We start from the raw sequence: 11,681 nt of genomic DNA, 5'->3' as shown, positions 1-11,681 counted from the left end.
AATTGCGGGATAAAAGTTCCACCTTGACACCTCCTCTTCTTAAAAACTTTAGAGAATTTAAATTGAATCAAACTCAAATAAAGTTTTATTTCTAAATTTTAAAACAAGAATGTTTAGGGACACTTTTTATTACAAATTTGATGTAGTTTGTTGACAAAATAGTTGGGATAAAGTGATTATCCACTTTAACAAATTATGACAAAATTTGTGAGTGAGAAGAATTGTTTTAAATTCCCTCCCAAAAAAATTAATAATAAAATAAAATTCCAAAATTACACTAAATAGTTAAAAAGAAAATATTTAGTTGAAACGGTTACATAAACGACACACACAAACACAGTCACAGAGAGCTAAGAAGCAAGAAGAAAGAAGAAAGAGAAGAGATGGTGAAATGCAAGAAAAGAAGGAAGAAGCTAAATGCTTATTGTTACTGGTCAGCACTGCCAATTCCTATTTCTCTGAGAAAAGTTTTGTTTTCTCACTCTCCAAACAGGTCAGAGTTCCAATTCCCTCCATCTGTATTCCTTCAAATTCTCTGCCAAGTTTGAACTACATTTCCAGAAATCCCTGTAAATTTTTCTAGTTTTAGCTTCTCCAATTTCAAAATAAGAGTGAGTGTTTTGCTTTGCTTGCATTGAGGTTTCTTATTCATCAACTTATTTGTGTGAATTTTGTAGCTTCAGACTGTAATTATTATGGCTAGAGACACTTTGGTTTCTCTTTGTTGAATTGGGGAATTCAAAAAAATGATATTTTTTGTGAAAATTGATAATTTTGGAGGGAAAGTTCAAATCTTTGAGATAAGATGTATTTGTATTGTGAATTTGCTTTGATGGGTTTTGTTCAAATTGATGATATGCGTCTTTTAGGCATTTGGATAAATGGGTTTTTGGATATGGAGTAAAAAGTGAAAACCCCAAATTTAGCTAACTTTTTTAGGGTTCAAAGGAAGTGGAAGTTGGTGGGTTTGGAATTTTGGAGGTTTAGAGGGCACTGTGTATGGATTTTATTTGATGAGAAAATGCAACTGCCATCACATTAGAATTCACTGATCAATCTGGTGGATTTAAAAGCTCAGACAGTTAGGAGACTTGGGCGAGGAAGGTTGAAGAAATATTTTTATTATTCGAGCAGATTGTTGAGCTTGAAGCTAAAGCAATGTGTAGTTTATATGTTTGATTTTGAAAAATGCTTATTATGCAAAAGTTCCACCACCAACAATGCCTAAGAAGGAAGTTCAAGCAGGTACAAGCGATGGGTATCGGCAGAGCAGGCTCTGTCCTTTACTGAATGGGGCTGTTTTGCCATCCTCACCTCTAAAGGCACAGTCAGAAATTCTTGATAGGCCAGTCGGGAAGGTGTGTTTTGCTTCCCACCAATTTTTGGTTACTTGTGATAATGTATTATTAGAAAATGGGGATTGTGATATACAGAAGCCAGTGCAGCATCATCAAAGACTCACAGAAAATGCAGAGTGTGAAGGAGAGGTTTTGCTTTCCAACTCTGCTAAATTAACACAAATAAAGGGATCAACAGGTAGTTTAGTTTCTGTAGACATTAAAGATGAGAAAGAAGTATTAGTTGTTGAAGGTGGAAAAGAAGTACTCGGTAGAAGTACACTTCAGGTTCCACATGGGATACCTTTTAGCTGTGTTAGTGTGGGTGGGGCCTGCAGGGCTTTTCCTTTAGCAAGGACTGATAGTACTGGCTCATATGATAGTGGTGGATTGCTTGATACTGAGGTGCTAAGGGAACGGATGCAGCTCATTGCTGCAGCACAGGGCCTTCAGGGGGTGTCAATGGAATGTGCCAATTTGTTGATTAATGGGTTGGATGCTTACTTGAAAAAGTTGATCAAGTCCTGTGTCGAATTGGTAGGGGCAAGATGTGGACATGACTTGTCAAAGAATAATAGTTACAAGCACCAGTTTGATGGGAAGCATTTCCCAATTTCATTGTTAGATTTCAAGGTGGCAATGGAGCTTAACCCACACCAGCTTGGGGGAGACTGGGCATTTCTGCTGGAGAAAATATGTATACATGTATTTGATCAATAACATTTCTGGAGCAACTCTTGGTCTCTAATATGTGATTGATTTAATTACGGACTGGTTTGAATGGTCATAGATGCTTGATGGCAGCTTTGCTTCGGTACTGATGATGCAGTAATTCTCATGATAACATAATGCTCCATACAAGTTCACCCAAATCAGGATATTTTCTGCTTTAAACCTAGTTCTCGATCCCAACAACCCCTTCTATTAGCAACCAGCCTGAATGGTGTTGAATGAAGAATCTTATGTTTGATTGCCTTGTTGTAACTTAGCTTAGTTTTGTTAGCATTTTTTTTTTTTTTTTTTGTGTAATTTACAGGCATTGAGAATAGAATTTTAGATCAGTTTTGCAAGAATAATTTGTAATATGTCTAGCTCAATAGATAGGTAAAACGGGATGATGCAAAAGCTCTTGTGTATGTATTTTAAAACTTAAACTTTGTTGAATTCTTGATATTAACAATGCTTTCTCACAGGATTCTTCTTTATGTGTTTACTTCCAAATGTTGAATTGAGTGGCATTTCATCTTAAATAGTTTCTTCTAAACAACTGTGCACTTAAATTATAACATCTTTTGAAGTTTCTCCTGTAAGGATAAGTTACTTCTTGGTTTTAAAATGTATGATTGTTTCTTGTTTGAGGCATAAGAAGCCCTGCTTTATGCAAGATCTCTCTCACACCCTTCATTACAGACTCCCATCTATGCAAAGAATAGATTACATTTTTGTACTATTCAATATTGGTCATAAGATTTTCATTTCATTTTATTGATTTCTTCAATTTGAGGACTCGTGAAGACAAAGATTTCATATTTGGTTCATTAACAAACACCCAAGTTTTACAAACTGCCATACTGGTTCAAGTACAAAAAATTACTGCATAGGCAGTTTAAAGTGTTACTGTCACCACTATAAACATTTATTTATAATGAGTGCTATTGACATAATTCCTATCTTTTAATTTGTCTGTACGTCCCTTGCCTTTTGAATTTTCTGATTGATTCTTTGCAGCCTTGACCTTGTCTTGAAGTATTAATATTTTTCTTTCATATTTAAATCCATTTTCTCTATAGTCTACAAGCTTGCTATGGAATACACAGTTCCCACAGAGTCTTATCTTAGATACTGTTCTAAAGTTTTGGCTCCATGCAGATATGCTGTGTAGATACTGCTGGTGAACATACTCCTCCAATGGATTATGCTGGGAAAACTATTTACTGAAATTACCTTTTGCATTGGTCATGGTTCAGCTATTTCGTTCTTTGTCTGAGTTTTAAAATCTAAATGCTTTAGTAAGTAGTTTCTTTAGCATGCACACATTAAATTTTGAAAAAATATAAGTCCCTTGTATGGACCAAAGTGATTATGATTCTCTTCTCATTATTGAAGTCGTGCATTGGCTTGGGGGCCCAAACATTGACATCTCAATCACTATAAAAACAAATTGTAATGATCTTTTTGTTGATAGATGGTAGTAACTATCTCTTTCATCAACATTTATTTTGACGTTAGACTGATCTATATGCTATGAAATTATGACGGCAAATGTAAAACTTGAGAGTTGTTGGGAGACTTTTACAGGTGTTTTGTTAGCACATGATAATCACCTAACATTTCTGCTGGGGCGAAGACCACTATTTTAGTATTTTTTTTTGGTATTTTAAATTCACTTCCCTTTTTTCTTGATGAGATAAATTGAAACATTTATTTAAGAACTAGTTAAAATAGATAGGGGATGCCATAATTTGGATGGTTTTGTTTCTCAGTCAAAAGTTAGATAGAAAATGAATTTAGACTTATGAAATGGGAAGTTTCCATGTATGTTTCCTGTGGATGTGCTCTTATCAAAGCTTGGAAAATATCTTCATATTGAACTAGTGTTAGGTATTAATTAACTCAGCATAGCCGGCTGATTTGGGATTGTCTTTTGTTGAATTTTTAATAATCCAAAATAAAATATTAGTTTATTATGCAATTGATTTCTATGTCTATCTATCCCTCACCCTTCTTTGACTGAATTATCACATGTATGAAAATCCATGGACATCTTTAATATTCAAAGCTTGTATCCTTGTTAAGGTCTCTAAGAATTCAAGCTTAAGCTGGTGAATTGAATAACTGGGAGCCAAGGGTAGTTGGTAAAAGTATCCCCTTTAGGTGAAGAAAATGGAAGTACAATTTTGATTGTGACTGTAGCACTTGGTCATCATTATAAAATATTTTGATGAATATACTTGAGTTTCCTAGGTAGAGACATAAATGGATAAAAATGGTTTTCATAGGCTGCTAAAGTGGATTTGGTTGGATGGGATTCTTGTTGACTTCAAGATTAAGGAAATGAACACGACTGTAGCAGTCTTGCTGGGTTCATTTGGACCCATTGTCTTACCAGCTATATTGGATTTATTGTGATACATAGGAACAATCCCGTTGGACTTGCAAACCATGCTATCTTATGTATGATATTTCTTTCAGGCATTACACATACCAAAACTTGTGATTTATCTCCTGGAAATTTTAAAATATGCAGTGCTCTCCAGGTTTAACAGCAGATTTACAGAATGTGTTCAATTTTTGAACTGTCAATGATCATTATTTTCATTGTCTGTTTATCATACAGTTGACACTCTGCCAATGATTTTAGTATAACTAGCAAAGTATGGTAATTAATTTTTTCAATTCCTTTGCTGCATGTATGTTAAATTATGATCACATTCTTTCCCTTTATAATGTTATTGTCCACTAATCAATTGCATGCTTTTGCTCTAAGTACACTATTAATGAGTAAAACTGCTCACTGATAAGCTAGTTCCAAATTAGTTAACTGTGGATATCTACAAAAATTATTATTATAATATTTACAAACAACTTTGTGATTCGGTGGCATTTTTGTTTTTCACCCAATAAAGGTGCACCTGATACATGTTTCATATTACATTGATCTGGGGACACTTGCAATAACTATGTACCATTCCACTGCAATGTTGGCAATTTGGTTGTAAAAAGAGGATGCCATGTTATGTCGCAGGACATTAGCAACGTATTATTGTAATTATAATTATTACTATCATTATAGCATGAAACTTTGAGTGATGTTGTCTTAAGCATGATTTGCAGAGAAGGATGAGGCTGCATTATGGTTAGACCACAGAAAAAACCTCCAGAAGGGCCTTTGCTTGCGCTTTGGAGGGTGACTTATCAGCTCTGATTCTGATCTTCTCAGCATTTCCCACATCACCTGGACATCCTGATATCCACACGTCTGTACATCATTGTGAAGCTTCAAAAGTCCAGCACCTGCACCCCAAAACAATGCCACAGCTTGTAAGTGATAAGCTTTTATTTAACATACCATTAGATGCTAGAACAGCTATTTAAATGAATCCCAGATAGTCGTAGTTGATTGGTGCACAATAAAAGTAGTGTTGATGTTACTCTAATCACAACAGGTCATATCGGCAATTGTGAACAAAATTGTCACAAACATTACTTCTTTTTAAAAATAAAAAAAGAGATGCCCCAAAAGGTGGACAAATCAAATTTGAGTTAGAATATGAATATGATGAAAGATTCCTTTCTGTTGTAATACTATTGAAGCGTTTATTCTTGGATGCTCCAAGTGGTGGTCCTGTACCAAAGATCATCCGAGTCCCAGAACCTTTTTTTTGGGCTTTTTTTGTGCAAAAAGTAGTAGTTCATAGAATACTTTATCGCAATGTTGTTGTCAGGCCATCGCTAAAGTGACTAGGCATTAAAGTTTCACGGAAAAAAATGTTGATCCTATCCTAATTCCTAATAAGGCACTTTTGTCTTTCGGCCGTGAGGACCAATAAAAGTATTGGTTGCCGCTTACCACTTACAAGGAGTGATGACATAGAAAAATTAGAAATAGGAAAGTGTGGGTAGGTTCATCAATTTAGAATGTAGACCACTTTATATGAGGGATGGTGACATAGAAAAATTAGAAATTGGAAAGTGTAGGTTAGAAGGTTCATCATTTTAGAATATAGCAATCATGACTGTTTAAACTACAGAATAACTAGAAATGGCAACAGCCTTGTATATTTCAATTGATACTTAGTATTTCCGACACAAACAATCTTATATAGTCAATTGATATTTCCGACACAAACGTTCAAGATTTGAATCCTTCAGACTTTCAATCCCATCTATTGAATTGTCTAGAAAAACTAGAAGTGGATTCATTTAACTAGTGGAGGTAGCCCACCACTAGTAGAATATTTAATTCTTTTTCAGACATGTGAGAATTTATGCAATCCATAGGGAGGACAACCTCCCAACCAACCAATAAATAAAAAAATAAAAAATTTTGTTTTATGATCCTATCAATTCATATAGAACTCACAATACTTCATTTTTATTTCTTGGGAGGACCATGTGTATGGTCCAACCAGATGCTTGAATCATTTCTCGAGTCATGCGCCCTTGATAATTGATCTAATATGCATATGGATAATGTAGGTGACATTATGAAGTTCACTTCCTAGAAAAAGGGATACAATCATACAACACTTTTATTTTAATTAAATAGTTAATTTCGTTTTTTTTTTTTTTTTATAAAAAATGAAAAACCATAGCCGATTTGAAGATCATCTTTCAATTATTACATTTTTTTTACCCTCCATTTTCTGTTGAAGATATAAATAATTGGTGGTGGTCCTGGTTGAGAATTGAGATTACTATATTATTTTATGAAACCAAATTTGATTTTGATTGCTTCGTACGAATACACATTTTCTAAGCCTTGTGGGATCCCCTCATAGTTGGAGTTCCTCAGGCAGTGGGTTTTTTTTTGTTTTTTTTTTTTTTAATTAGACATAGTATATATAATATGTTTTCACAAACAGGGTTTTAATGTGATGTGTGGAAATTACATATCAGGTTGGATCAATTGGGTCCCAGACAGTTATCAAACAATAAAATCAAAAGAAAGTTCAAAATTTTGGGTTTGCTCCAAATGACAATTATTTTGGGTTCACTCAAAAGAAAAGGCAAAATCAAGTGCTTGATAAGGTTGAAAATTTATCATTTATCACATGATAAATTTCTAGAACACCCATATTAAAGTCTTTTCTTCATTTATTAAACTTTCTAAATTTATTTTTTTTTTCCTAACCATGATATCCAAAATAGTATAATGGTCTTTTCCCACTTAAATAAGGGAAAATATTCTAGTGGAAATTCTCAACCTACCACAGACTTTCCATTTGACATTCTGTGTGACAGATAAACTCATAAAAAGTACAAAATGTTGAAAATCATGCCAATTAGTGCTAAAAAAGGGAGGTATAGCCAAACCAAAATTTTTCAATTTTGAGAAGAGAAAAAAGACACCCATTGAATGAAAGAAATATTGGGTATGCTCCTATGCATTGAATCCTTTAGATTTATAAGACATGTTTCTTTCTGGCTACAGCCTACATGTCATGATTTAGACTAGTCCTGTGTACAAAAGTATTGGATCAAAGTTAAGTCTCTAAATGAATGGGGCCATTTTGGGCAGGAATAGAAGAGCCTAGTTATAGGCTTATAGGTATAACTCATTAATTAGTTTGAAAATCAGGCAAATAAACTATAATTTAAGGGGCACTTAAATTTTTTTAAATTAAAATTGTTGATAGTGCATAATACAAATTGTGTGCGCGTATATTAAATTGCAATAATTTTTTGTTAATTACCCTCTTAACAAATTATAAAAAGTACCATGTCCTCAACTTGCTCCAAAAAAAATAGATAGAATAACATCAAAGAATCCAAGGACCAAGATTCATATATCATCCCAAAGGAAATAAAAGCATATAACTAGTATAAAACTCCTTTGTTACACAAGAAGTGAAAAAAGATAGGACGGATTTATTAATTACTAAATAAAAGATAAAAGATAAAAGATAATTAAGAAGAGCAATAAACAGGAAAAGAAGAAGAATAACTGATAGGGACAAAATAAAATATTTGAAAAAGGGTGATTAAATTAAAATTATATAGCTTCTATTTTGCCTTAACTTTAATTATTTCATCCTAACAATTTTGTGTGAAATTAATTTCTCTATGAATAAGAAAAAGGAAAAAAGGACTTAAAGTGGATAAATGGTGATCAAGTATAAACAAATGTCATTGTCATTTGTTGAATTGGGACCTATTATAAGGAAAAAAAAGTTATTATTATTTTTTTAATAAATATATATAAATTAGCACGTTCACACCCTCATTGATCATGACGGTCATTAGAGGTCTAAAAAAAAAAACAGATTCATCAGGGAATTCTAATTTTCTTTCTTCTAAACATAATCTTTAAAAAAAATTCATTTTATTTTTTATTTTTTATAGATATGACATAATTTGAATCATATGTTATGAAAGCAAATCTTTCCCTATTCTTTTGTCATGTTAATGAAATTTAAATTATTTGACAAAAAGAAACTTTACTCGAATCGAGTAGAGAAAACTATTTTTCTTTAATAATTCAACAATCGGAGAATAGGGATTTGAACCAAACATCGCAGTTGCAAACACTAAAAAGTACGAGTTGAACTATAAAATTCTTGGTCGGAAAACCATAATTTTTAAGAAGAAGAAAAACAGAGCAGTAGTATAAGAAAGAAGGAAAGAAAGAAAAACTGACCATCTTTGCGAGCCTTAACGCGAGCAGAAACAGCAAACCAAACACGTCTGACAGGGAAGATCATCTTGTGCCATAAATCCATCAACTTTTCTTTGACCTTCACAGTTTTCTTCCTTGTTGGTTTTCTTCTCCAACCTCCAAGTCGAACCGCTACGGTTCTTAACCCGGCCAGACCTGTATTTGATCTCTATCCACTTCTTGTTTCCTATAGCTTTATCTTTTTCTATATATAGTCTCTATGAAAGCCCTGAAACTTTGAGAGAGAGAGAGAGAGAGAGAGAGAGTTCTTGCTCAGCTCTTCTCAACTCAAAGTGTGTGTGTATGTATGGTATTAGCTTCAACCTTGTTTGCCTGTTATAACTCTCTCAACACTGCACCGACACGTGACGGTAATTAAAAAAAAAAAACAGTGTCTTATTCTTTGTTTCTCTTTCGGACTTTTTGTTTACTTTTTTTTATTTATATTTCTGCAATTTAAACACCTACAATATTACAAATACAAATACCAATACCTACTATTTCTTATTTAATTTGATAGATATAATAATGGAAAATTTACGATATAAATCATACTATTTTTTATAATTTGATAGACATAATGGTGAAAGATGGGCAATTCAAACTATGATTCTTTTTATAAAGAAGTAAAAAAGTAATGTCACTAAACTACAGGAAGTTCTAGATAAGCATGACATCTTTAACACTAACATAATTACACATCACCATCACATGTTTTAAAAGAAAAATAAAAAGTCATATTAATTTTGTCACATTCATTGATATAACTCACATAGTATTATAACATAATAACAAATGATAGTAAATTAGTATCTTTGTCACATTGGTTAGTGACACATCTCACGTTAAATAATACTACTTAATAGTGGAATTTTTTTCAAAAAAACTAGTGGGTTCTACCATTTTCTCCAATTTTCTTTTATTATACTTATTTTTTCTTAAAACTAAAATAATTGAAATTTCTTTTTTCATGTATTATTTGTAACAAGAAAAGCTTAGCTATGTTTTTTTGGTACTGTAGTTGATCAATGTTGTACCAATGCACGCAACTAACTACCGCATGCAATTTCAGTTGTGACGTGTGAGTTTGAGGTTTATAGAAAAAAAAAATGTTGTACCAATGCAAAAGGTGTTTGACATCAAATTTTAGAGCATGAATGACATTTAGAGGAATTGCCTTTGGTGGGATTTAACATTTGGCTTTAAAAAAAGTAAAAGAAAAAGTTTGCTGATTTGTTTTTAGTATGACAAAGAAATTGATCCCTTTCAGAACTTACTAATTCTAAATTCATACTTGAATAATATCATATGCAAAAACTATATGTGCATCAGGTAAATTAGTTTTGTTTTAGTAATATCAGTGTTTTTCTGGATAAAGCAATAAAAAAATCTAGATTTTTTTTTGTTTGTTTAAAAAATTTACAATTATTGTGTATATATATATATATATATATGTGTGTGTGTGTATGTATGTATGTATGTATGTATGTATGTATATATATGCACTTATTCTCTTCATTTCCTACCGATAAAACATTTAAAAATGATTCATAATCAATAAATAAAAAATAAGAATATGGTGATCTTTCAAAAAAGTTAATAAAACAGGTGGTTTTTATTTTTAAATACTATTTTATATTTGAAAAAAAAAATGAAGTTAAAATAGAGAATTGAACTTCCACTTAATGAAGGTTCTATGTTTAAAAACAACTATAAAAGAAAAGGTTCTTATCTATTACTATGAATTAGAGAGAATATTAGAATAAAGAATCTTTGTTTTTCAAATTAAAACTTTTGTAAAACCTAATGAGATGTGCACAAGAAAACAAGTACCATTAAAGATTCAAAATTTTCATAGATTTTTTACAATTATTTAAGATGATAAATTGTGTTTTTTTTTTTTTGACAAATAAATATATCCAGATCTCTTCGAATATCTGACTGTTCTCTTGAGTATATGCAATTCTTTCGTCCTACACGCACCAGATTATTACAATGAAAAATCTCATAAAAGTAGTCTTAAGATGCTAGTAAGAGGTTTCGAAACAACGTTGCCATTACATGATTTTACTATTAATACAACTCTTATCATGCATCAATAAAACTTTAATTAGGTATCAAACATTTTTTTTTTTTAAGGAAATGCGAAATGCTGGGCATCAAAAGGCATTCTTTACTTTTTGATTAGTATTATTATTATAATACAAAGTGAATACGTGGTGCATTTCTTATGGACTTTTTTTCTGATTTCTGGAAGTTTTATGGTATAGATTTTCTTGTCGGGAGTTTAATTTTTTGGTTACGCTGTTGACTTGTGTCTTTCAAATGTGTCGGATTTCAATCCAAGTGAGAAAATATTCAACTAAATAATTCCAATTTTGATGCTGATAAATTTAAAAATATATATTTAATAACTAATAATCGTAAAGAGTGTCACACATATAATTAAATTAAATTATTTATTTCTTTGTTTTAGTTAATTAAAAAATTAAATTATTATCAAACCACTATATAACGTTTGTCGGCAAGGTTATGCTCCACGTGGTCAATCTGAGCCAACGGATATAGGTGCGAAAAAGATTGGTGAAGCTTATGCGAAAGGGATGTATGACCAATTATATGATGACACGTATGCATACCGTTGGATGCTTTTGTCTTTTACCCCGCTTTCTCTACTTTCCTTTTCTAAAATCTGAACCATCAAACAATTTTTCTGATTCATGGAGCCCCGCCAAGAAAAAGTAAATTATAAAATATATAAAATAATTGCAAAACATTTAATTAATTAAATAAATAAAGGCCAATCCAACATTTGAATTTCAAGTTGTTTACTATGGGTTTCTCTTAAACTTTATTGATAGTGGCACTTTATCCTCTTCCCTCGTCTAGGGTTTTATGTCACCTTTTCTTAAAAAATTATATATAAAAATTAAAATAAAATAAAATGGGGTAGAAGTTGAAGTTTT

The 11,681-nt window shown here is 31.7% G+C and overlaps 2 protein-coding genes across 3 annotated transcripts; one reads left to right on the top strand and one right to left on the bottom strand.

Moving 5' to 3' along the window:
* The first annotated feature begins 338 nt into the window (after positions 1-338).
* LOC115992108 lies at positions 339-5,333 on the top strand. 2 transcript variants are annotated; one of them, XR_004092426.1, is made up of 2 exons: positions 339-493; positions 3,207-5,333. XR_004092426.1 is itself a non-coding variant. In XM_031116169.1 (2 exons), the coding sequence occupies exon 2, from the start codon at positions 1,221-1,223 to the stop codon at positions 2,055-2,057; it is 837 nt and encodes a 278-aa protein (XP_030972029.1). In that variant the 5' UTR covers positions 339-493; positions 684-1,220; the 3' UTR covers positions 2,058-3,191. The 2 variants fall into 2 exon arrangements, 1 of the variants encoding a protein (XP_030972029.1); XM_031116169.1 differs by lacking the exon at positions 3,207-5,333 and adding an exon at positions 684-3,191.
* On the bottom strand, positions 4,838-9,037 carry LOC115992109. Its single transcript, XM_031116171.1, has 2 exons — positions 8,698-9,037; positions 4,838-5,351 (listed from the first exon to the last, which is right to left on the bottom strand). Exons 1-2 carry the CDS (start codon positions 8,777-8,779, stop codon positions 5,155-5,157), a joined length of 279 nt encoding a protein of 92 aa, XP_030972031.1. The 5' UTR covers positions 8,780-9,037; the 3' UTR covers positions 4,838-5,154.
* Positions 9,038-11,681: the final 2,644 nt, after the last annotated feature.

This window comes from Quercus lobata, chromosome 5 (assembly GCF_001633185.2).
Source record: "Quercus lobata isolate SW786 chromosome 5, ValleyOak3.0 Primary Assembly, whole genome shotgun sequence".
NCBI lineage: Eukaryota > Viridiplantae > Streptophyta > Magnoliopsida > Fagales > Fagaceae > Quercus > Quercus lobata.
The sequence above is the reverse complement of the archived record's forward strand: the minus strand, read 5'-3'. Positions and strand labels throughout refer to the sequence as shown.